At 38.1% G+C, this 27,437-nt stretch overlaps 2 protein-coding genes across 2 annotated transcripts; one reads left to right on the forward strand and one right to left on the reverse strand.

Moving 5' to 3' along the window:
* The first annotated feature begins 4,964 nt into the window (after positions 1 to 4,964).
* On the forward strand, positions 4,965 to 13,896 carry LOC139731456 (integral membrane protein GPR180-like). Its single transcript, XM_071642341.1, has 9 exons — positions 4,965 to 5,092; positions 5,826 to 5,963; positions 6,686 to 6,886; positions 8,254 to 8,360; positions 9,843 to 9,966; positions 11,006 to 11,157; positions 11,613 to 11,804; positions 13,126 to 13,203; positions 13,732 to 13,896. The coding sequence occupies exons 1-9, from the start codon at positions 4,978 to 4,980 to the stop codon at positions 13,894 to 13,896; spliced, it is 1,272 nt and encodes a 423-aa protein (XP_071498442.1). The 5' UTR covers positions 4,965 to 4,977.
* Positions 13,897 to 20,795: 6,899 nt separating this feature from the next.
* On the reverse strand, positions 20,796 to 26,987 carry LOC139731457 (mitochondrial fission 1 protein-like). The gene is made up of 4 exons (XM_071642342.1): positions 26,864 to 26,987; positions 24,675 to 24,884; positions 23,832 to 23,937; positions 20,796 to 23,091 (listed from the first exon to the last, which is right to left on the reverse strand). The coding sequence occupies exons 1-4, from the start codon at positions 26,906 to 26,908 to the stop codon at positions 23,003 to 23,005; spliced, it is 450 nt and encodes a 149-aa protein (XP_071498443.1). The 5' UTR covers positions 26,909 to 26,987; the 3' UTR covers positions 20,796 to 23,002.
* Between the last annotated feature and the right edge of the window lie 450 nt (positions 26,988 to 27,437).

Raw genomic sequence — 27,437 nt, forward strand, 5'->3', positions numbered from 1 at the left:
AGTATGTCTTCTAGAGATATACGTCTGTATCTATTGTGCTGTCATGACTATAAAAAATGAAGTTAATCTGCATTACTGGTACACGTATAGGCCTATAATGACATGTATATGAAAGAGAAGGAGCGTTACCAGTCTGGTTACAGAACAACCAAATCCAGTTATACTAGATAAGAAATATGATACTTTTACTGCTTTATAACAGTAATTTATAGATGAAACGAAAACACACATAGAAAGACATGTTAAAATGATCTGAAACAAAGAAATAGCATGATTTGAATTTGGATGAACACGTTTGGAATTTGACTGTCTTTCGCGAAATTTAATGACTGAAATACCCTTTTCGGCAAATCAAGGCGAATTTGAATGAACGTAGGGTACCAGCCAATTTGAATACCCATTTTACGAATTCGAACCTTCTATCAAAATTAATGAACCAACAAAAGTGCGAAATTGGCTGGGAAAACCTAACTGGCTTTGATGTTTTGGGTATCTATGATGTAAACTAAGGCCTACTTCGATTGTAGAAGAAAAACAACTATGACTCTTCTCAGCTAAATGATGTTATAATAATTATGTGGGGGAGGGGCACTTTATGGCTACTGTAACCTGGGCCCAGTACAAGATGAAATGACTGGTTTTCGTAATATGGTCATCTTGGTTGTGCACTATACAGAAGTATGCTTCCTTTGCAAATTTCTTGAGTGTTTTGCTACTGTAACCTATGGGACCCCGTATACAGGATAAGATGACTTGCTTTAGTGTTTGTGATATCTCTGTTCAGTAGGCCCTGATATTAACGTTACAAAAGAATTTGTAAGACCATTTTCAGCTGATTCACAGTACATGCATAATGGATGGGACACTGTGGAGCTACTGTCTGGGGCTCTGTGCAGGATAAAATAACTAGCCTTGGTGTGTTGAATATATAATAATCTCTGATAGGTACTTCTTCCAGTGCAAAAGAAATTACCCGTGTTTGGGGCTATACTGTGCGGGGCCCCATACAGGATGAAATAACTGGCTTTGGTATTTTGGATATCTCTGATGGGTTCTACTTCCATTGCAAAAGAAATTAGCCGTGACCCTTTTCAGCTGACTAATGTGTGTGTGTGTGTGTGTGTGTGTGTGTGTGTGTGTGTGTGTGTGTGTGTGTGTGTGTGTGGAGGGGGGGGGGCACTTTGGGGCTACTGTCTGGGGCCCCGTTCAGGATAAAATAACTGGCTTTGGTGCTTTGGATATCTCTGATGGGTATACTTCCATTGCAAAAGAAATTACCCGTGACCCATTTTGGCTGAATGAAACTAATGTGTGTGTGTGTGTGTGTGTGTGTGTGTGTGTGTGTGTGTGTGTGTGTGTGTGTGTGTGTGTGTGTGTGTGTTGGGGGGGTGCACTTCGGGGCTACTGTCTGGGACCCCACAGGATAAAATAACTGGCTTTAGTGTTTTGGATATCTCTGATGAGTATGCCTACTACTTCCAATTGCAAAAGAAAGTAGCCATGACCCTTTTCAGCTGAATGAAATCAATGTGTGTGGGGGGGGGGGGGGGGGGGAGGGAGCAATTTGGGGCTACTGACTGGGGCCCCGTGCCGGATAAAATAGCTGGCTTTGGTATTTTGGATATCTCTGATGGGTACTACTTCCATTGCAAAAGAAATTAGCCGTGACTCTTTTCAGCTGAATGAAACTAATGTGTGTGTGTGTTGGGGGGGGGGGGGGGAGCTCCTTTGGGGCTACTGTCCGGGGCCCCGTACTGGATAACATAGCTGACTTTGGTTTTTTTGATATCTCTGATGGGTACTCCTTCCATTGCAAATGAAATTAGCCGTGACTCTTCTCAGCTGCACGAATGAAATCAATGTTTGTGTGTGTTTGTACGTATGGCCTATGGGGGGTGGGGCACTTTGGGGCTACTGTCTGGGGCCCCGTACAGGATAAAGTAGCTGGTATTGGTGTTTTGAATATCTCTGATGGGAACTACTTCAATTGCAAAAGAAATTAGCCGTGACTCTTTTCAACTGAATAAAATCAATGTTTGTGTGTGTTTGTACGTAGGCCTATGGGGGGTGGGGCCCTTTGGGGCTACTGTCTAGGGCCCCGTACAGGATAAAATAGCTGGCATTGGTGTTTTGGATATCTCTGATGGGAACTACTTCCATTGCAAAAGAAATTAGCCGTGACCCTTTTCAGCTGAATAACACCATATTTCTGGGGCCCCTTGGGGCTACTGTCTGGGGCCCCGTACAGGATAAAATAGCTGGCATTGCTGTTTTCATGATAAGTACACCCAAAGGAACAATATCCACCAACTTTTGTCCGTGACCCCCTTCGGCTGAATAAATCCATTTTTTGGGGTCCCTTTTTGCGGTCCCTAGGCTTACGGTACAGGATGTGACTTGCCAGCAATTCATTTTATTGACCCTTGGACACATCCTTATATGATGAGACCATTAAAAAGTGTGACCCTTTTCAGCTGAATAAATCTTCTGGGCCCCCGGTCTAGCAGTCTGGTGAAAATGACACGTCTACCACACGTCTACCCCTAACTGCGACCAGCAGCCCCAACGTACAACGTAAGAGCGGCGGGTCTCCGGGGCTAGTCTACCCCATGCCAGCCTGTTCGGCTGGCTGGCTTTGGTCTGCTGCTGCTGCACCTGTGCGATTAGTACATACACCTACTCAGTAACCAGCTGTTATCATTTGGTGTACACGTAATCTACATAGCCCACCAGTGCAGCAGTGCAGTGTGCAGTGGCGGTGACTCGCGATTCATTTCAGTAAAGATGAAACCTGTCAAGTATTAATTCTGAGGAGCATCAAACTGTGGGAGAAATCTAGCGAAAGTGGGGTGACGATTATGACAAGTGGTAATACCTCTGAAATTGTTCGTTAGTTTCTTGATACGTGGAAAGCTACATTGTAAAGGCAAACGCGTTACACGTAGGGCCAGTCCCATACGTTTATTCCTGTGTTTGGAAGTGCTGTCTGGCAAGGCAACTAGACTTTACTTTACAACATAATACTCTAGACTAGACAGGTCTATATAATTGAACATACATGTATTCGTGAAAAAAGTTTGCATCATCGTGATGACCATTCCCGTATTCACGTATGAAATTTGTCATCCAGTTAAGTATCATTTTTAGCAGAAAGTTGCACAGACTTTCTGAATTGAAGTGGTACATGCAAATTATTTCGAATCTAACGACACGTTTTAGGTAAAAATAAAATGGGCATATCATCGACATATATTTATAGGGCCTACTCGTGAAATAGGCCTCACTACTGCGTGTCCGTACTACTACTAGTACTAGTACGGCGGCTCACCTATTTATACTCGTGAATTCAGCCCCACGGTGTGGCGTTCAATGGTAGGTAAGTACAGCGGTTGGGCTTCCTTCTACAGTATATTTAATACTCGTGAATGTGGCCCCACCAAACGGCGTTTACGCGAGATTGATACAGCGGTAGGGCTGATTTCCACAGCATAGCATCTTTCATCCTCCCTTTCTCCCATTTTTTGCTTTGGTCTTCAACTTTTCATTCTCGGAAGGACTCCCTAATGTCCCTCGACTAATTTAACGGCCAATTTAACCATAAACCCCCAACCCATACCCTATTAACCCTAACCCTAACCCCAGGACCTACCCTTGCTTGCTAACGCATGGGTGCACGTGCACTGCGGTGGGGCATATTTCACGATTTTGCCGTAAAATGTATTGAAATCATCAATTTACCTCACACACAATATAAACCAGCAGCGCTGCAGCAGAGGCAGAACTTAACACTTCGTTAAGAGTATTGTTCCAAAGCTTTCTGAACACTGATTAGTGAATATTATTATATATTCAATTTAATGTTTTGTTAATTGAATCTATATAATTGCGTTTGTACTGTATGTGTCTCTGCGTGTGTCAGTCGTCTTAATGTGTCAGCATGTCTCGTGGTCTAGATGGGTCCACTGTCTACTGCACTACTGTACTGGCTACTACTGCTCTCGTGTCTGCAGCCATGCATCTCAACTTGTTGGTGGATGGGCTTTGAAGCTCACACAGATGGGCAGGATGTGATGTCTGCCAAAAACAAAATAAAAAAGATTAATACCTGATTATGTGATCTAACTGGACTCAAAAAGAAAAAAAAAATGGAGGATCCACTGTCAGTGCAAATAGGGTCTCATGTCAGTACACTCAGGTCTTGATTATCAGACTAGTTAGAGATCTCTTTTTGTTGGTTTTCTCACCTGACTGAATGCATTTATTGGTCTCTACAAATCTGTGTGCTTGTTTATATGCATGTGTGTTCTTGTTTTAATGTATTAAACTATCAGAGCAGAGCAGGAGGTACATGTACACTTTGTGTGTTTGTGACTGTGCATCACAAAACCAACAAAAAAGGTTTGCAAAAAGTTGGGTTTTTAAAACAAATGGGAAAGTGTGTTTTTAGCAGTTTTTACAGAACACATCTTTTTTTAGAATGTTATGACAATTTTATGGTGATTAGGTATGTCTTAGAGGCCCAGTTTCATTTTGTGAAAACCTTGTGCAAGCTGCTTACTTTCAACTCTGATAACATTTGAAAGCCTCTTTTCTCAGTAAACACTTATTTTTTCAGAGTGCATATTTTCTTTCCGTGATATAGAGAAGTGAGGAAGGTCAGTTGTGTTGTACTTTACATCATTTTAAAGCTTAGGGTTTGCACTTACACAATCTGCCGTTCAGTAAAAATCCATATTATGTAGGCGACTTTTTGTGATGCAGGGTCACATATGTATACAGTACAATGTAAATATATTAAAATGCCTGTGGACTACCTGACAATGGATACACAACTTGACCAGGCGTAGGTACCATACATTCAAGCTGAATTTTGGTTGCTGTTTTGTTTGAATTTCTGAATTAGGAATACCACAAAGGCCTTGACAGAGAGAGTACACAGGCTGTATCATGGAGGCAATCTGGAGACAGACTGGGGCTATGTTTTTGCTGATGATCATTCCTAGTGTGAGCTGTAGGACAGTGGAGGGGATTTTCAACTCACTGAGAGCAGCGAAGAGCACTGGACTCTTTGTCACAGAATTCTGCTTCACAGGTTGGTCTGGTGGTATAATCTTGCACTTACACATCATCTTTAAATACTTCCAGATAGCAAAATTTGAACATGATTAGATGGCCTTTGTAGTTTTTTCCCCCTTCTCTCTTCTTTTGCTATTGTCTCAGTGTCAGATATACCATGTTGATTCTTCAATTTATCATAGAATGTGAAGATGATTAAAGGTATTTATGGACATCTGTACAAAGCATTGTTAAGCAAGTAAATATTTGACTGAAGTTCATTATAGGCCAAATTCTAATTCCAGTGCTGTTGAATAATAATAACAGCCAACATTCTCAATCAAAGTGCAAATTTCGAAGGTAACCACAAGGTAAGTAAAGTTTTGCGTAGTGTTTCGGACATACTGAAGAAGATTAAGAGAAAATTGTATTGCGTATGACCAAAACTGAAGGTATTTCTGTGCAGCTCCTGTAATGTGGACTCACAGTGTTCAATTATGAGACCACAGGGAATGAGGTTGTTTGTTCAAAAAACTAACGAGGAAGAAAAGAAACCCTGGCCAGTGAGAGGCATACAGCTGTATTTCTGAAAATATGGAAGAAAAACCTACATGAAATATAGGTACCAACTTTTCGAAGCAGAATATATGGAAAGATCATGCATGAGACCCAATTGGATTGCAGAGGTTAACACCAGATTCATATTACCACTAGAAGTGTTAAAATCATTGTTAATATTTTCATGCTATCATCATGGTGTTTTCCTTCAGATCCGGTCGGGGGTATTTACTACAAGCTGAATGACACGACACCCTCAGGAAAGCTATACTTTTACTCGCTGCAGGCTTGGGCTGAGGCTAAGTCCATCCCAGATTGCAATCATATGTTCAAGAAGGCTGAACTTTATGGTAGGTGATTTTTAAACTTTTAATTTAAACTTTGAAAAAAAAAAGTTATTGCAGTAGCATTCGATTACTCCAACCAATTTGACTATTGTGCAATTCAGACAATCCATTGCGGCATAGACTCTTTTGTTATGAAGAAAAATATGGTTATGAATTTATAGGTACAAAGATTTATTACGAGACACATTTTATATTTAAATGATCTTTGCTTATTAGGTAATACGTACAAAAGAAATACATGTGGCCAGTTGTTATCTGCTTTGAGCTGTAAAAAAAAAAATTACATTCTTGAATAAGGAAATTAAACACGAAAATCACATCTTGTTTAAATGATAACATTAAAATCAGAGGATATACTAGACAGCAGACAGAGATTACCTGTACGGTACCTGAAAAGTCCAATCCAGATTTTGTTTGAACTTCAAAAGGTATTATTCTTATTATCTCTTGAAATATCAAATTATCATATTATCTGTAATGCCCTTCTCTCTCCTTCCATGCCTATCAGTCAATTTGGTATCTATCTATCCATTAATTCATTTATCCATCAATTTAGCATCTGTCAGTTCATTTATTCATATTTGTCCATCTATCTATCTATCTATCTATCTATCTATCTATCTGTCTGTCTGTCTGTCTGTCTGTCTGTCTGTCTGTCTGTCTCTCTGTCTATCTGTCTATCTATCTGTCTATCTATCTATCTATTTTCTTTGATTCCATCCCAGTGAACCTGGTAGAAAAGGGAGGCAACCACTCCTCACTCCTCCTGGAGCATTCCGGGCTCTGGAGGGTGGTCTACGCAGACAAGTTTACCTGCAGCCCAATCATCCCAGAAGAAAATCCGGTGTACATCCACTATGACATACGTCTCTTCAATCTGGATTCCTTTGCCAAACCATTTAGCCATTTCGAATGCCAGGACAGAGGTCAGTTAAATGCCATGAAATGTCTCTCCAGAGGAATAGACATCTGTATCTATAAGATACAAAGTATGTTATTCCATATCATATTCAAGTTAACTTACATGTTTGAATCAAATGAACAGAAGGATAAAAATTTCACAGATATCAGACATAATTTAAAAGAAAGAAAGAAAGGGTATGGAATTGTAAAGTTTTTTTTTAATGTTTTCATTGACTACAGGTAAACATGAAGATTCATAGATCACGTCATGATTTTCTGATTGATTTGTTCACAGAGATAACATAATCCTGCCTCAGTTGGTGAATTAAAAACTGTGACCACCCCCTCCCCCCGTCATCATTACTTTCATATACAAGACTGCACTAGAAGCAAATAGTGCATCTTATTCAAATTGATTTCATGTAAAAAAAAAAAAGAAGAAAGAAATTCATTGTAGATCTAAGTTCGGTTCAATGACAGACTTGTGATGTGATGCCATCATCACCTCTGCCAACTGAGTATGCGACTGTGTCTAATATTACTGATGTTTGAAAACATACGAAACTTACTAAAAGGGGATGGTGTAGTATTGGTGGAGATGAGGATTCAGCTTTTAACTTTTTGTGAGATAGTTAGAAACCACTTTATGAAATGTTAAAGAGCATACCATTCAAATAGGAATTCATAGTTGATATGTGGAAAATCGGTTTTGAAATGGCTGAGATTTCCCCCCCCCCAAAAAAAAAAAGAAAAAGGAAAAGAAAGCAGTTGTAATAAAAGGTGGGTCCCAACTTTTGTTCATATCAATTTGTTTGAAGAAGAACAGTTTATATTTTGCCATACAAGCTTTCTAAAAAAAAAAAAAAGCAAACAAACACCCAACACATTTTTTTTTTTAATTTGCTTCTGGCAACATCAGAATGTTTACTTCAGATTGTCAAATTACATGGCAAGATTGAAATTATCCATCTTTGGTGCTTCTGACAAGGGAAGAAAAGAAAGTGTTTAGATTTGGAATCAGGTCATTCAATTGCTGTTAACAAGCTGTTGTATCCTTCTTTTTTTTTTTGGTCCTCTTTTCAAGAAAGACCTTGAAACATTTTTAGTTCCAATAACTCTTCGTGCTTTCTTTCAGTCGTGACTCTTTCCGTATGAAGCAAAGTCATAAAGGGCACTCACCTTTCTGTGTGGCAAGAGTATCAATGTGTGACAGACACAGCACATTAGAAGTGTTCATGATTATCATTATTGTTATTATTGCTCATGCACTTTTTTCCCTGTAATTCTTGGCAAAAGCCAACTTAAGATTCTTTGTGAAGACAATTTTTGATGATTAAGGAGTCTTACGTTGTAGTCCCACATATCTTTTTTTTATGGTGCTGTTGTACAGGCTTGCTAACATTCTACGAGGGACTGACGTTTGTCTACTTTGTAGTGGGATGTATATGTGCCCCAAAGCTGTACGACACACTGAAAAAGAGAGGTCCAATGCATGAGGTGAGTCAGGAAGTTGTTTGCCAGTTGGTCATCGTGGTAAAATTTTGTTTTGTCTTGTCATCTTTGTTAGTGTTCATTTTGTTTTGTCTCTTTTTGCCTTCTTTCATTTTAGTGTGAGTGCCCTGTAAAGTGTAGTGGTGTTAGAAGCAAGAAGTTCATCAACAAATCAAAATGAGTAAATGGAATGTACAAATTTGTGTACAAAGTCTGGTCACCAATATGCAATTTCTTTCCCAAATTTTAAGTGAATGTATGAATACACCACTATAGTAGTATAACAGTGTTGGAATTAGATGTGTTTTTTTGTGTGTATTTGCAAGGGATATTGCCAATATATCCTTACTTTTTCACACTCTTCACTTTCAACTCTAGTAAAATTTGAAAAGATAATGCTACTGAATTGAAAACTTGATTCCCCACACTTCACCATCATTAGAGTTGTGATAGCAAGCAAATAATCAACGTTGGTGAAGGTGATGGGACAAACTATCACTTCTGAGGCGATCTGGATGTAGCTATCTTTCCGAAGGGCAGCTGAGGAAAGATAGCGTACACATTCAGATCGAATATATTTGCTTTATATTCCACATCTAGGGTCCTAGAAATTCCCATTTTATTCCACATCTGAAACAGCTTTAGCTGTCTTTTTTAGGTATCCTTAATAGGGCTTAGGCTACGTGTGCGCGTAGATGACAAAACAATGAATTTGCTGCGCTCACCGCACGGCATTGAAGTGAAAGTGCGTTGCACTGTGTACTATCAAGTGACCTAGGTCACATGATAGTCCATGATAGTCCGTGAAAGTAAGGTTTGGAATGACTAAAACATCCAAAAATGAAGTTAAACAAAGCGAATGTAATAAAAGGTGGGTCCCACACTTTATTAGAATCGCTCTGTTTTGGAATATCAATTTTCATCAAATAAATGTTGAATTCCTTATGGAACTACACGAGCTCTTTCATATTTCATGAGAGGTTTCTCATTATCTCACCAAATATGTTAGAAACCTGAAATTAGGTCTCAACCAAAACTATACTGTCCCTTTAAAGTGGGATTGGTAATGATCAGGGCCCCATTTCATAAAAATTTGATATGATAGCAACTCTTGCTGGAATGACAATTGTCATGGTAACGACAAGAATCCGGCATCCTGATTGGCTGTTGCTACGGGAAGTTGCCATTCTAGCAAGAGTTGCTATCATAAATTATCAACTTTTATGAAATGGGGCTCTTGTGTTATTTACCCAATGCAAGGTACTTAACCCGTTGAAGACTAGTCGTGAGTACATATACATGTACTTGGGCAGGTGTCAATGGGAAATGCGCGTTGTTGCAAAATCAGCTCAGCTTCAATGGGTTGAGCACTGTTCTCCCAGGAGGAATAGGACCTTTGTATTTGCGCCCTATTCATAACATCACTGTCTGATTTAATGACTCACACTTCCCCTAATGACTTGAGACTGTTCCTGTTACTCCTAATAGGTCTTAGGTATGCTGACAACGGTCCTGGCCTTCCAGGGACTTGGCACCTGTTCCATGATGCTCCACCTCTACCGTTTCTCGCAAGATGGCTTCGGCTCGGCGTTCATGGAGAATGTAGCAGAATGTGAGCAGCCTTTCATTCTCTCCTTTCACAGAGTCCCATCCTATTCTTTAGGATTTTACTAATCTGTCCAGTGATCCATGTCAAAGTGAGACAGTGTCATAAAGCACAAACCCCTCTAATTGCACACTCCTAGTCTTCTTATCCTTACCATTCATTTTCCATTTTGGAGTGTAGCATGATATACATACCCATAGGTTTGAGGGATGACTGTTTTATGATAATGTCAGTCATGGTCATAATCCATCAGAGAGAAATTTGCTTGTGTAGTAGGCAAGTCAGATTTTCTCTTTACCTCACGAAGAGCACAGAACCCCTTTTAGTAATTATTCCTAAGGTCCAATGGGATGTTTTAATAGCTAGATTCTAAGAATGCTTGAAGTCATTGCTCTCCACCGGCCTTGCAAGGGTTCTCCATCGAGCTCCAATGAGCTTTACCTTGGCAGATTTCTTGCCCACTATGCAACATTCTCCTCCATATCTCAAGAGTTTCCCCTATCATGGGTCAAAAAATGATGTGGAGCAGCTGTCAGGCCAAACTTGTTGCTTTGCTTTGTTTTGTTTTTTCCCCTCCTAATCTTCAGTCTTAGCTTTCTCATCTCATCTTGTATGGCACAATGCGCCTGGTTGATACCATTTGCCGACTATTGCTAGTCACCTAGGGTGAACCACAGAGGACTGGCATCATTCACTCATTTTTCTGATACTATGGGTAGGCAGGTTGATTAGTTCATTGGGTTAGCACCCTGCTCTTTGCGATGAATGAAGTAGGTTCTTTTACATGCATGCTTAAGTCATGAGTAACTCACACACAGAACCTCCATTTCATGTCTTATCCCAGGGACAGAGTGTTTTGCCTCTAATACTAGAAGGGACAGTATGAATTCTCACAACATTGTTCAGCTGGACTCAGGAATCAAAGGTTCGTTGGATCTGGAGGCAGACACACTACCGAGTGAGCCAAATCACTGCCCCAGTAGTTTTACCATAGCCTTCCTGTTTTTAATGTTCCTCCATGTGTTTCTTTTATTTCTCCATCCAGTGCTTGACATCGTAGCTCAGTTTGGGATGCTCTACATGATGTTGAGTCTCTCTCTGGGCTGGACGCTGAGCACGAGTAAAACCCAGATTACCGCCAGGGTCTGGAAGACGACACCTCTTGCCAAAATTGCTGCCGTTATTGCTAGTGTACAGGTAAGCTGACCTACCCATTTGTATAATTATGGGCAACAACAAGGGATTCCGCTTATCAACTCAGTTTCCATGACAACCGAATTGAAAAAAAAAAGGCAACAAAATCATGCTCTAGTGGCATTTGCCCAAATGTTTTAATTGCGTAAGCCAGGTTATGTTTTTAAAGACGTATTTGCCAAATCTCCTCTGTGTAACACTCTGAAGTTTATTGTTTTATTCAACTGTTACTTCAGACTGTACTATAGACTCTAGATAGATTTCTTGTAAATTGCCCATAATAGTATGCTATTGCATATCGTTCATAATCCAATGATACACATTTTTCAGAAACCCTAGTCTAAATGATATTGAGACAATTACTGCATGGGTTGAATGGACCCCATACCTTCAAATCACTGGTTGAATTTTCAAAGCTTCTTTGTCATATCACTCTTTGTTGTGCCACAAAAATGCAGTGTGTACTCATTCTGTGGGAGCAGTTTCTATACACGCAGCACTCCGCCTACCACAGCCACCAGAGCATTCTGGGCGTGGTCACCATCATGTGCAGGGTCTCCTTGGCGATCCTCTTTGCTCACAACCTCCACAAGGTGGTCTCCAGGGAGAAGAGTATTGTCAGGAGAGAGTTCTACGGAAACTTTGCCAAGGTGCAGTACAGAGAGTTGCAATAACAACTGTTACAGCTTCCATACATCAATTGCTATTTAGCTCTTTCTTTCTCTCTCTCTCAAAAAAAAAATACCCAAACACAACAAACAAAAAAACAAACAAAGAAAAGAAAGAAAGAAAAAAGAAAGCTGTTATATGGATATTGCCCTATAAGAGGTGCAATATAAAACTTGACAGCCCGGCAGGAGTTATATTTTCCCCAAGAGATTATATTTTCCTAAAAAGAAAGCTGTTATATGGATATTACCCTATAAAATGTGCAATATAACACTTTTCCTAAAAAGAAAGCTATTATATGGATATTGCCCTATAAGAGGTGCAATATAACACTTGACAGCCCAGCAGGAGTTATATTTTCCTCAAGAAATTATATTTTCCTAAAAAGAAAGCTGTTATATGGATATTGCCCTATAAAATGTGCAATATAACACTTAACAGCCCAGCAGGAGTTATATTTTCCTCAAGAAATTACATTTTCCTAAAAAGAAAGCTGTTATATGGATATTGCCCTATAAGAGGTGCAATATAACACTTGATAGCCCAGCAGGAGTTATATTTTCTTCAAGAGATTATATGTTCCTGAAACATGCAGTAATGAGGGAAAATATTGTCTCGAGGGAAAAAATATAACCCCCAAAAGACTATCAAATATTATCTTACAATGATAGACAGGGCTATATTTGCTTTATTATGTGGTATACATGAATACACATTATTACGTTCTGGTCAAATTCTGGAATTATAATACCTGACACAATGTCACTGATTGCATCGTAGCAATTTTTATCCTGTCTGCATTGGTCACATGATTGCATTATGACCAATCACCGATGGGTATTAATGTAGACCATTTGATATATATTTATATTTATTTTACCTTCATATGTAATAGTAAATACTATTTATGGTTATTATGTCACAATTTGAATTTGTTTTTTTGTTTGTTTGGTTTTTTTAACTATGTAGCCATCAGTTATACCGTAATTTGCAAAAATGCTTTGTCAGGAAGTAAATGTCGAAGGAATTCTAATGAGTGGCTGCACAACTTACATATATTCCATGAAATCATGGTGTGGGCTAAGTTTTTGGTGCATCCCTAAATTGACTGACTTTGCAAAGACTTTTTGTCACACTGATAGCACTGGAGTAGCTCCGTCTGTATAAACACATGATAAAATGCAATCATAGATGAACATCATGTCTGAAAAAAGGCATAAAGTATCAAAGTATTAAAGTATAGAGTATCATCTAAGTATGTCATTCTCATCATATGAATATTTTTCTTGTGCATTTCCACAGCTGTCTCTAATATGGTTCTTTGCGTACCCAGTGCTGGTCTTTGTTTCACTTCTATTCTCACACTTCATCCGCAAGAGGGTAAGCTATTCTTGTGTACCGTGGTAATTGGTGATACACAATAGCAAAGTAAATGTATAGATCCATCTCCACTTGACATTCCTGTGTTAATGCCGAGTTGTTGTGTGTTTCTTTTTTAATTTTTCTCTTTGTCATTAGAAAAAATAAATCAAAAGATTATTAACCCAGTATGCAGATGATAGTCATCGAGAATTGTAGTGCCTTTGTTTATTTTCTCTTCTTTGTACTTTTCTCTTTTTTTGGGGGGGGGGGGGGTGCGAGGGAGTAGGGTGTTGGGAGGTTATGTTTAAAAAAGAAAATTGAGATTACTGTACATTGTATTTTTTCATGTTTTTGATTCTGTTATACAAGAACCTGCTGTAGATGATATAAAAAGGACGAAGTGATAGCTCATCATGTTTAGTAAACCAGTTGAAGACCGAATCTCGAGAATACTCGGGAAGGTGTCTGTGGGAAATGCGTGTTAGAGCAAAATCAGTTTGTCCTCAAACATTACATAGAATGTTTTGTTTTCTTCTCTCCGTCTAGTTTCTGCTGGTTACTGTGACGTCGATGCAGGCCGTCATCGTCGTGCTCCTCTACCGCCTCTTCCTCTCACGGAGTCTGTACTGGGAGATTTCCTCCCTGTCCTCCTCGTCATCCTTGCCGCTACGCCTTGAGAAGAACTTCAACCTCAAGAACTACTCCTCATGACAGAAGGCCAGCGAGCTCCTCAACTTCTATCGACCTCCATCTCCTTCTCTCATTCTCTCTCTGTCTCCTCTTTGTCTTCATGCATTATTTTGTGAGATAACTGGTGGAACATCAACATCTGTTACTCATAAAAGCTTGGTGAAGACGTGCTTGTCGGCAATCCCCTCATTTAAAGCAAGCTTGCTGTAGCATTGTTATGCAGTGCTGCACACTGGCACAGGTCCGACAGTCCCTGACGGATAAAAGTCACTGTTAAACCAGTAACTTTTTTTCAGGAATGGACCAGTAAAAAAATGGGGGAAAAAATGGGTACCTACTGGTGCGACAGACAGGTTGGACAAGTGGAAAAAAGGGGTTAGTGTGCAGCCCTATGTTATGGTTATAACCCGGCTGCTTGCTGTGGATAGTCAATGGCTCACCATGCTCTCGGAAGATAATGCACCACCACTTGCTAGAGTGATGCAGGAGGGAAGAAACTTCCACAGTGCGTGGGAAAAAGCCAACCTCAGGGTCACATATACTGTATGCGCCATATATTTTGATAGAGAATCTACATTTTTGCGAATCGGGACTTAAATTCGCAATCGTGGAGTACAGTGCTGAACTCAGAGGGCAGCGACCTGTGGAAAGTCATGGGTGCAGTGATCCCCCCCCCCCCCCCCCCCCCCCCCCCCAGTTTACTTGGTTTTTTTTTTTTGGGGGGGGAGGGGGTGGGGGTTGGGGGGAGGGGTGAGGTCTGATTTGTTTTGTTTTGTTTTGTTTTGTTTTGTTTTGTTTTTTAAAGAACCGGCCCCTGGCAAGAAATATCATGGATCTGTGAAATTGTGGGAAACCTACCATTCTGTTTATCTGATTTCATTCCATACCTTGGACATGAATTGGGAGTTTGCTCACAACACATAACTGGAGTAGAGAGGAGAGGGTGCCTAGCTTTTGCTACTGTTTGTGTGGATTCGGTCCGTACTCTTGTAAGCACAACTTCCCTTCTATTTTGAAACAGTCGGATTAGATTGACAAAGTGTAACTTAACAGGAAAGACAGAAATATATCATTTATATGTTTGTGTTTACAGTAACTTGACCCTAGGGTTGTATACACATGCCTTCTTGTCTTTGTGAATACTTCGATGGTTTGTTATGCAAGCTGAATGCAAGTAGACTCCATCAATGCACAGTATGCTATTATTCAATTTTCTGGATGGATATTTGTTTTCCCTTTTGTCATTTCCATTTTCAGAATTCATTATTTGTGTGTCCTATCAATATACAACTCCAATCATGTGGTCTTCAAATTGTTGTGCAACAGTGTCAATGTGAACAAAGTTTCCTCAAAGCACAGCCATCTTGCTGCAGTGGTATGCACCTCGCACTTTGAAAAGTCTATGACTCAAATTAGAAAGTGTTCATTAAACTTCAGTGAAATATATCTTGCTAATAAGCAGGATGTTGGGTTGGGGAGTAGCTTTGTATGGGAACATACAGACATACAGGTACTTATTTTTCTATGCTTGTAATTTCTAGTAAGATCTTCATACATGCAATATAGCAACATGTTGAGCTAAGCATTCTACAGGAGAATGCAATAGAGCTCACAGTCTATGAAATTTGGTTTGGATGACAAACGTATGTCACATTGATTTATATACAACATTCAACTTTTCTCTAACATTCCTTTGACCATTTATACATTCCGTTCAAATGTTTGAGCTGCAGTGAAGTCATTACAAGCCTGGTGAAAACATTTCAGTCATGTTGTTGCAACACCCAAATTCTGTATGATATGATTGTCTGACGGCACATGGGACTGGTAGTAACTGATGTAGAGTCGTGATATACATCTGTTAAATAACGCTTCCACTGTAAAGACACGCACCGACTTCAGTTCTGAATGGAATAAGGAACATGCTGAAGCGCAGAAAGACCACGTCAAGATGATCTTTGCTCACAAATGCAGAGACTGAAGCGAGTCTGAAAATTAGTGCAATATGGATTTTGGTTTTCCTTTCCCTTGTTCTCCGTCACATAGAAAGCAAACTTTGCTTCCGACTTTTCCAAAGTTTGTATACTATGCGTCTCTAGCTTTCTTTGCATGCATGGCAAATATCTTTACATGATCATGTTCTAAATTGCAAACTTGAAGCTCCCTTAATTCATATGAGCAAGAAACAACTTGAAGAAGTACATCTCGCACATGTAGTATTTAATCAACCGTTAAAGTATTAGAATTATGTTATATAGTGTAGTTGTGATGTTGATATTGTATACTTTTTTTCTTAAAGTCCTTTTAGCTTGTACAAAATCACTCACAACATAGGATTACCGTCAAGTTGTATTGAATTTCATCTTGTAATATTTGTACTGTATTAAAGAAAACTAACAATCACTGACTACTTGACTTTTGCATCAAACAGCACTGTTCTCTTAACCCAGGAAAAAAAAAAGGAGGGAGAGAGTGACAGAAAGGTTAAGAAATTCACTCTGAGTTCATTATGAATGTGATTATTTTTCAAAATTAACAGAAATGTTACTGGTATACCCATCATCTCAATTTCCATGGTGATAAAGGTCTGAGGGCAGAAGACAAAGCATACTGTAAAAGTGGATATTTTCGCGTGACTAATTTTTCGCGCTTGGCCGGGTCGGAAGAGTTTCGCGTGTTTTTAATTCCGCGGAATCAAGACATCACGCACAGGCACATATGGCAAGCAAAAATATTCGCGTGCTTTTATTTTCGCGCTAGTTTCTGGTTGCGCGAAATGCGCGAAAATTTGAACACCGCGAAAATTTCCACTTTTACAGTACTCTAAAAACTTTTTTAAAAGAATATCCACAATACAATAAACATGAACACTACATAGTAGCTTTGCATACAGAAGTTTTTTACTAAAAAAGTTTAGTGTCACTTCACTGACCAATAATGTTCCCAATCTGTTCTCTGTTTACTCCACACAATACATATAATTTTTGTAAAGTTATTCAATGAGTACGGGTAATTTCAAATATCTGTCTTTTCCATGTAATTCTTGATGGTTTCAATTTGTTCAATGCTCACTAACATCCATTATTATTAACACCTGAATAGCTTTATAAATTCCTAAATTGCCAGTGATAAGTGTATTTACAGTCTATATTTTGTTAACATGATTACCTTGAATATACACAATCTGTTTATGATTTTTTTTCACATTATTAGGGGTCATTTTTGTTTGTTTTTTCATTAAGCCAAGAGGTTATAAGCCAACTCGTTGCTTGTGAGTGATTCACATACTCTAAAAAAAAATTAAAAAAAATCACAAGCTCATTTGACATGTGGCAAACCATGAGGTCATAATGTTATTATCTAAAGTGCAGATTCTCACAACCCTGTGTTTTTTTAGCACACCATGGCCCGAATTCACAAAGGTGGTACAATCTTGTCCATATCTTTAACCATAGACAAAGACCATGGCGAGCCAAGTGTCGCATGGAATATTTTGTTACGAAATCAGTCATATCATCGATGAAATGATTTTGTAATGAAATGACAACATTTTGTAATGAAATGAACATTTCATCGACGAAATGATAATTTCATTAACGAAACGATCATTTTGTCGACAAAATGACTGATTTCGTAACGAAGTGCCCCATGGCCTTTGTCCATGGTTTAAACCATGTACAAGATTGTACCACCTTCGTGATTTTGGGCCAATATGTTTCATATCATATACCCTGAGAGCATTTATGAGGGATGGTGTCATTACTTCTCTTGATACGGTACCATGTTTGTGTAGACATGCCCGAAGTGGATACTTCATTTCATTCATGTCATTTTATATGACTCTTGCTCGCCATTCAGTTATTTATTTCAGTCATTTATGCATTTGCATGTTCATCACACAATACCAATGAGGCAATATTCCACGTGTAGGGCCTATTCAGATGCTTTCAGTCAGTCGTGAGTGACTGATTTTGCAACTTCTTCACCTGCTCTGTGGCCTTCTCATTTTGATCTTCTTTGAGATATTTTGTTAAAACCTGAATTTTATCCCATTCATTTGATTCGCTAGTTAGAATTGGGTCAGACAAGCTTAGCTGGTGCTAAGAGAAACCTGTCTTTTCTTTGCCTGTGTATGACAAATTAAAAATCTGTCATTTGCTGTTTTCGCTCTGTTTTTTATTTTATTATTCAATGTATTCAAATTTATCTGCTGTAAAGCAAGAAATATTTGCAGCAAGAAATTTTCGCAAATTGGAGCCAACTGTCATTTTTTTTTCAGCATGAAATTATTGTGAATTGTCACAGGCATTTAATGCGCATAGTTTAAACAAATAATGTGCCTATTTATATTTTGTATACTCTTGGCTCTCACAAAATTTGCAAAATTAAAACACAAGCAAAAATTTCTGGTTTTAGAGTACAATGTATATCCCAATCAGCCCAAACCCTGGATAGGTTCAGTTCGCACACATTTAATAGATGGTGCCTTGTCAGGTAAGCTTCTTGCCAGCTGTTGAGTGGTCAGAAACGGCTTGTGCTCTAGTAATATGCATAAAGTAATGTATTCGGATATATACAGGCGATTGGGAACCTACAGCGTATTCACTATGCTGTGCAGAATGCATTTTATACACAGATAGGTCAGTTTTCCAGAATCTACAGTCATGTCCTATTGCCTTGGCGGCCTTAGGGTGAGAGGTAGCCCCATACTGGTAAAGAAATAGTTATCCTTTTGCATTAATTTTACCTTTCTATCTTAACAGGTCAACTGTTTGGCAAAAAAAGCATTTTACTGTGGGTCCCATTTTGTTATCAAAGCCTTCAGGAAATGTAGCACCATTTTTTCATTTTTGATTGCAGCAAATATCTGTGCCTCTCGTACTGTACTACTGCTACTACTGCTGCAGATGTTTTGTCCCCCTCCCCCTATTGAGTCTTTGAAACAGCTGTGAACATCTCTCTTGTATACAACATCTTGCTATCATAATTTGTAATTGCATCTCCCCATGCATGTACATGTACCATCTCTCAGCATTTTCGGTGAGATATGGAAATAAATTGCCTCTTTGGAATTTAGACACATCATTCTACACCTTCTTGTATGTTATGTGCCGACTTTCTTTCAAGGTGAACTAGCATTCTTTTTGTGAAGAGCCGGTTTCCATAGGCTGTTGACTGTGCGTGCGTGCGTGCTTGCGTGCCTGTGTGCGTGTTTGTGAGTGTGAGTGTGGCTGGTGAGATGAGAGGTTATTCTCAAAGTGAACAGCATGGACACGCTTTCTAAGTTACAGATGTAATACATTCACACAATATCCCTAAGTACAACGTTCACATGACAGACATTCAATCCCAATAATAAAAAAAAAAGTGACAAATTTTGGCAGTAAGTGATCCTTCATTCTCAATTATTTATTTTTTTAATTTTTTGCAATTGGTACATGGCGATATCGTCAAGCTACTTTACATTGTACTATACAATTTGACATACCGGTATGTGAGATGTACAAGTAAGCATTTATACAGAGACCACACATTTGCCTACATGTACAGCTTCACTTTGTATGACACACTTGTACTTGTACATGTAAATTATTGCAATGATATAATATGATTGTATTCACATGTTAAACAGAAATGTACAGTGTGCAAAATACTCTTCTAACGAAGAGGGAGCAAAGAGTGTAGATAGGCCTATACATGATGTTCACCCAGGAGGAACGACAGTGCCACTAGCCACCATACTGATACCGTATATGCTGAATATTTCGCGAGGTTTTTATTTTCGTGAATTTCGCGAGTCAGTTGCTATTCGCAAAATTATAAACACTCAAAAATATTGACTTAAATGCCGATACGAATTTGACGTACAATGTACTTACATTTCTCCGTTCAGTACAGGACTCCACAATCGTGAATTTAACCACTCGCAAAATTGTCGGGAAGTCCCGATTCGAAAAAATTTAGACTTGCGAAATATATGGCGTATACAGTACATTGTACAACAGGTGCTTTGTGGCAAACTTTAAAAATCACACAAGGCATGACTCAATAGAGTGAACAAAAGTGGAAGTCTCAAAAGTCTCGTTTCTCCTACAGATGTCAAACTGTACAGTGCCAACGGACATGGTTACAACAAAATCTTGTTACAATGAAGTAAAAATTCACATCCTAAAAGCATTATCTTATATACAATTGTATATATTTTATTTTGCTTGGCTATAACGGAAGAAAACTGCCGGGCCTGAGGATTTCTGTATAACAGGAGTCTCCTGTATCATATAGATCACTTTGTAGAAAGGATATAGGCCTACATACATTCTTCTCTTGATAATTCTTTTGTTATATGAATGTGGCAAAACCTCAAACTCTCGGTCCATGAAACTGTTGCAAAAGTTATGAATTGTTTTCTTCTTCTTCAGCTTTTAAATTCCAGTTTAGCTGCAACTATGATGTCACAGTCAAAGGAATCAATTGTATTTGTATCCTCTGGTCAAAAATCTTTTATCTTCTACACAAGATTTTATTTAGCAATGATATCAAGAACTGGCAGGCCACCTATATTGTATCCTTTCATATTTATTCTCTTGCTACATGTATTTCAAATTCATGCCAGTATGATTTTGAATTTTAAAAAAAAAAATGTTCTCTGGTAGCACACTCAGACAACTCATTTTTGACACAAGAGAAGAATATCAAAGAGCTGACATGCACTTTACCATTGGGAATATGAGAATCATAAGGGCTGATAAATGAGATAGAGCTCACAGTAGGAGCGTGTTGGCATAATAATCTGTATTTATAAGATTTCCAATGAAAATATATTTTTTCATTGATTCAAATTGATTGATTCAAATTCAAATTGATTCAAACATTTTCATTTGCGCTTCAAATATTGATTTGAAGTGCCATGAGCACTGAAAAGTGGACCTGTGCGCTATATAAGTAGCCACTATTATTGTTATTATTATTATTATTACAAACCAATAGAAATAAAGATTGCTTGTCCCTGGACCTACAACACAGTGCATTGTATGTCTTTATGCTTACCTTCATCATAATAAGAACTCACTAAAAACAACACTGAAAAGAACAACTGCACATGGCGACTATTACACCAATAGCATCATTGTACAAAAACAACTGTCATTATAACACAAACATTGACAGAGAGAAATAACGAACAAAAAACAGTCAACTGTAACACAACAAACTTGAGGGATTTTACATGTCATAATTTCATGTTACTTGACAGTATACTAATCTATTGTATATCATATGCGGTGATTTTTTTTTTTCTGGTTACTTGGGAGGAATAAAAGAATCGATATATTGCACCAACTCTATGCAAACAACGTTTTATGATAACAACCCCTTCTGCTAAAACTATGCATGAGTCTAGATGTTATAAAATGAGGCATGAAGTGACGAAATGGACAAGGACTTGCACAAAACTGGACACTTACTCAATAACATACCAAACATTCCATCCCTATTATTAACATTTAATACACGATCTGACCAATAACAAGCTTGCAATTAGAGTCGAGAGTACAACCTGTTGTGTGTCAAAACAAAGACTATAATTCCCATGATATCAGTAAATCTCTACATCCCTAGTTCACATGCACTTTTTGAACTACACTTTATTTGGGCTCTTATTTTAGCTGACCAAGAGTTACATGTACAATGTGTAGGAGCTTTTACAAGCACCTATTTTGGCAAATGGAATGATATTGCTGCAACAGTCCCCTCTCTTTGATACATGTACTTACATTTCATTCAACATCAAAGTGGACTTTCATTGTAACAAAATTGTCAGACTGCAACTGATTGCCCTTCATCAACGTATGTAAGAACCGATTATCCAGTGTTTAAGCAGTAGCCATGATAAAAACTCATATTCGGGTGGCCGTGGTTTTTTATCATGGCTATTGTACCACCCAACCCCTGAATAATTGGTGTTTATGTACGTCACCAACAGAAGGGCAATTTGTCAATCAGTTGCAAGAATTATTGATTTGAAACTTCTTGGAACCAATGAAACTACTTTATCCTTTCAAATTTCGTAATATCAGAGTTCGAAAAACAAAAATGCATAAGTAATATTGCATCAATATAATGATAGTGTGTTATGCTAAGTGATGTTCATTACAAGAATCCATTGCCTTTATCATCTGTTTCATGGCTTTATTCAGATCAAAGAAAGTAATTACTAATTTTTGAAAACTCATTGTGAATTCATAAAACAAATCACTTTCACTGGAGCACTAACAATCTTGCCAAACTACAAATGGTCAAGTCCACAGAAAAAAGCTTGCCCATCACACAATTTTGCAAAGTGAAGGAAAATATGGCAGGGATGTTTAACCCGTTGAGGACAAGTCCCGAGCAAACTTGATGTGTGTTGTAGCAAAATCAGTCCATCCTCAACGGGTTAAAGGCATTTTCAGAGGGAGTATTAGGACTTGTGAGGATTCAATTTACGTAAAGTAGACCATGAATATACAAATGCAACAAAAAGTAATAAAAACAAGATAATACAAAATAGAGATATGTCGTTATTCCTCGCAGCTGCAGATAGTTCACCTGAAGAATTCAAAAAATATCTTAAATGATCTAAGATAAACAGTATTGTCTTTGACATTTACTATATACAAAATATGAGCTGTAATTTTCAGAATGATACACCATGCAGACTGTACTTTATAATTATTTCAGTGCATGGGGTCTTGTACACTCGTACAACACTGCAAAGGAGTCAATATTTTACAACTTCAAAACATACCTCTTTTTTTTTTTTGCAAATTACAGAACAAAACAGAAAGAATGCATGAAATAAACAGATCTTTTTTTGTTTGTTTTAATCAGTAATAGTTAAGATTCAAAATGAAATCACCTTCGGCCTCTATAGGTCCACAAAGGCGGTGCACAGTCGACAGTTTACAACTGCATGATCTTCACATGATAAATTGACCTTGAAGTCCTATGAAAAGTTCTCCCCAAAAAGTGAGAAAGACAGAGAGAGAGAGACAGAGTTCCGCAGTGAGAAACACATCAAATGGCGACACTGCTTGGTCACATCGCAACACATCATTAATTTGATTAGCGTGCAGTCATGAGAACAGGATCACTTTTTGGACAGCGCAATTCCTGCTCCAACCAGACCAGCTATTGCCATGGCAGCTCCTCCTACTATTGCCATGCCAACGAGTCCATCTGCATTACGAGGTGAGCGAAAAATAAGAAAGAAAGAGAAAAAACAGTTAGCCAGAGGAAGAGCACAGATGACACTCAGAATATTTCCATAGACTGTTGATATGAATTTAGTATATGCATAATTGAGCAATAAATACACTCATATAGCATAATACATGTATCATATTTGGTGACATGAGACATATTTTGCCCTCAAGTTGCACGAAGAGAGGTTTAAAAGTGCAGCATGATCTGTAATTGAGATGTACGCATTCCATCTGAGAATTAATAAGCATCATTCCAATCATGGGGAAGGGGAAGGGGGAAGGGGGAGGGTCTTTTGAAAATTATGATTTTGAAAGAGGGGACAACGTAACTATGCATTGGTTGGCAGGTAGTAGAGCAAGATTTCAATTCAGAAAAGCATGTATCATTAGTCCTGAAGAAACAAAATTGAAGAAACCCAAGTGTACAAAATGACACTACCTTGTTGTGCAGCAAAATGGGCAAGGCTCCCCACAATTGAAATTAGAGGAAAGAAAAAAACAAAAAACTTAAAATGATTACAGAAACAAATAGAACTCCCTTTCTTGATTTGTTTGAGAGCATAAAAGACAAAAAAAGAAAGAAAAGAAAACATGAAGAATACATTTGCAAAACTTAATTAAGGCTTTTTTCTTTTTCTCCCCCCGACTTATAAGGACACATTAAAACTCAGAACATTAGTGTCAAACTCTTGGAATGCAAACTTTGAAGTTTACCTTGATTCATCTTCTTCTTGATGAGCTTTTCAAGCTCAGCTGCTTGCCTGTTGTTGGGCTCAATTTGGAGAAGGCCTCGCACAAACTTCAAAGCTTTGGTGTAGTCCTGAACAGGAGAAATCAGCAAATCACATTTCAGAACTTGACATTTGCTTTTTATCATAGTTCATATTCCTGCAGTATTTCTGAGCAATGCCACAATAGTGGCAGTTATGAAACTGCCTATCAAGGTACTGGTTGCCAGCTAAGTTTCACAAAATTGGTAAGTACTATGAATATTTCTAAGAGAACTTGGAAACAAATGATAATGATGTGAAAACAATACCCCCCCCCCCCCCCCAAAAAAAAAAAAAAAAAAAAAAAAAAGACAAAAAAAAAGACAAAAAGACAAAAGACAAATGAATTAATACAAACACTAAACAAGTCTGGGTATTTAAACCTATTCATCATCATTGTTATCATCACATTTTTTTTTTTTTTTTTGCTCAGAGTCATTTGTTGACAAAGCCCTGATTACTACACTTCCAAAAGAGTGACCTTTTTTTTATGAAGCTTTCTCAGCATTATCAAAACATGCCAATCATGAGAAGTATTTCCACTTAAGTACAAAAGTAATTTATGGACAACTGAACTCATTATTTACTTGAAACTTTGAATGGTTTGATATCAATCATAACTCCAAGACTAAAATTACACACGTATTTCCTAATTTTTGAGCTTCTGTTGTTCTGATAAAAATAAATAAACAAATAAATAATAAATAAATGATAAATAAATAGATAATTAAAAATAAATTTCTTGTTATTTCAGTCAACCAATGCATGATATTGGAAAGACACTGACCTTTAACCTGTAGTGTCCTATGGCTAGGTAGAATAAGCAGTCCCTCTGAACTTGTGGACTTCCTCCGTGCAGTAATTCTTCAAGGAGCACAGTTCCTTTCCTCATGTCCTGGGTGTAGCGGCTTCTCACCAGACACCACGCGTACTGGAATTGTGTCCTTACTGTCACTTTGCCCCTCGCCAGCTCTCCATTGTACAGAAGTTCATGTTTCTGTAATGGTCAAGGAAGACACAGTGTCAAGGCTATATGTGCAACTCTTGCTGAAAATATCACTTCCGGGGGAAAAAAAAGGTATCATACCAACATAATTATCTGTAAAATTACACTCTAACCTAGCTCCTACATTACAAATCAAAACAGGGAAAACACAAATAAAGGATGAAAAAAAAAAAACCAAGTCAAAAGAATATCAGGATGATTTCTCTTTCCATTTTTCATACATCGTTCCCCAGCCGTGACATCACACAGTTTGTAGGTTGTTCAGATAATAGTTTACAGCCCAACTTTTAAGATTTGTTACTTTTGAATGAATAGGTACAATTTTCTTCAAACTTCATTGGTGTATTCCAGTAATATCTATCTATACACTTACAGACTGCAAATTTTATTTGGGGTAAATTTTCTTTAATTCAAAGTACAATTTTGTATGTGCACATGTCCATTCAAAGGGTACAAGTTTTCAATATGATGTAGGGTTTGTTTAGTATCTGAGTTCCAAAACAAGTGGCTTCACTTTCACGAACTTTCTCCAGAGAAGTTCCTTAAATGCACACCTGCAGTGAATGTCATCAATATGGCATGGCCAATTTTAGATCCACATCCTCATCACTGTCCTAGTGAAAAAACCACTGACATAAAAGCGAGGGAAGTGCTAACTCATCACATGAAATGTAAAATTTTCTTGTTATAAAATGGAGATAATATGACTTTATCTCATGGTTGAATATTGGTAAAGAGATGCAGGTATCAAAGGGTAACATTTTGACAATTTTGTTTTCTTCAAAATTGGCTTAATTTCTCTGTCTATTTTCAGAAGAACTTGAAAGTTTTTTGTCAATATGATTGAGTCAATCACCTGAACTTGCACTTGCTTAACTCTCTCCAGCTTAGTTGGTAAATCAGAGGGACAGTGGCAATTGAGACAGCTTCATCTTACTACAGGGAGTAACCCATTCAAAGGTCTATAAATTTGTGCTTTCTCAACAGAAACATATCCACAGACTGGTGTCAAACATAAACCTAATCAATAATGTCCTCGACTCTTCATGCAACAAAAGCCTCAATTAAGCTTTGGTTGGTCCTTTTTAGTAGGCCCTACATCATGTGGGATACATGTAGCTGATCCTTGAAACACAGGACCTTATTCTAGTTATATGATGATACATTTTACAAGATAACCCATTAATAGTCATAAGACACCTATAGTTGAATACCAGCGCACCCCCTGTCCGGTTGGCCCCTACTAAGGGGTGTTGGACAGTACATACGAAGAAGAAGAAGAAGAAGAAGAAGAAGAAGAAGAAGAAGAAGAAGAAGAAGAAGAAGAAGAAGAAGTAGTTGCTTAGAAGTCCTAAACTTTACTCTTGATGATTTAGTCAAGTCCTTCGTATCATGGTATTAATATCCTTGTCTTCACACTCGCTAACCAAGTATTGTCCATTGAGTTGACACTGTCACTGTCTGTAGAATATAGTTTCCTACCAAATTTATAAAGATCTAGATTCTAGACCTAGAGTAATGAAAGCAAAGTCACCACATTTACATCAGGGATCATCTTATGTTACAAATCAATTTCTACGACTGTTTCAAGCAGGAACATGCATGATCACCGATTCGATGATGTCTACTCTTGATGAGATCACTAGAACAGGTTGTTATCTATACGAAGAGAGAAAAAAAGCAAAATAGAGACCCCGTCAAATTGATGTAGTTACCGTTTACCCAGATCTAAAAGATCACTAGTGACATGAATTAGTTCCCCATGTCATGATCACAATCAACGCGATGATCGCCGGTCGCGTCGCCCTACCCTACTACATGACAGAATGTGGACCCCACAGAATATACAGTGCATGGGACTGTGATTACTTCTGGGTGGGGTAATACGCCACGACTGAGCAGCATCTTACAAGACCGACAGCGCCTTACCAAATTACTGTCTTTGAAAGACACAATGACAGTTTTCATACCTTTAGGTCCTCTACAGAAACCGTCTCTTCTACGATCGTCTCCATTCTTTGCTAGAAAGAGGTAGAATTCTTGGCTCCGTGATGTTTCAGCGGTGTGAAACTGTGATATTTGGAAGCACATAACTATAGTCTTGTTTCAAGCCGTTGCTGGCAACTCGCTTTGATATTGCTAGCTGTACATGTACAGTACTACTTGTATACAATGTAGATTGTTACAGATTTATATTTCCGCTTTAGATATCAAATGCGTCTCTAACGGCTCATGGCCGGTGCCCCGTTTATCGAAAAAGAAAATTAATAAATGAATTAAAAAAAAAAAAAAACTGGGGGGGGGGGGGGGGGGAGGGGAAGGTGCAGTTATTTCTGGTGCCACTCCGGTTTCTTCAGCTAACAAGCAAAAAATGTCCGACAGCTAAACTGAAACCTGTCGAGACGACAGAAACAATAAACTTATTGACAGAGGAAATAGTTTACACTTATTGTAAACGAGGAACAAAGTGACATTGCAAACAATATTTGAAGAGTTTGTTCGCAAAAACCGATAAGTCCATATTTGCCAAATGGAGAAATTTGC

The sequence above is a fragment of the Diadema antillarum genome, unplaced genomic scaffold (genome assembly GCF_040938485.1).
Source record: "Diadema antillarum isolate AM-2024a unplaced genomic scaffold, OU_Dant_1.0 seq00000375_RagTag, whole genome shotgun sequence".
NCBI classification, from domain to species: domain Eukaryota; kingdom Metazoa; phylum Echinodermata; class Echinoidea; order Diadematoida; family Diadematidae; genus Diadema; species Diadema antillarum.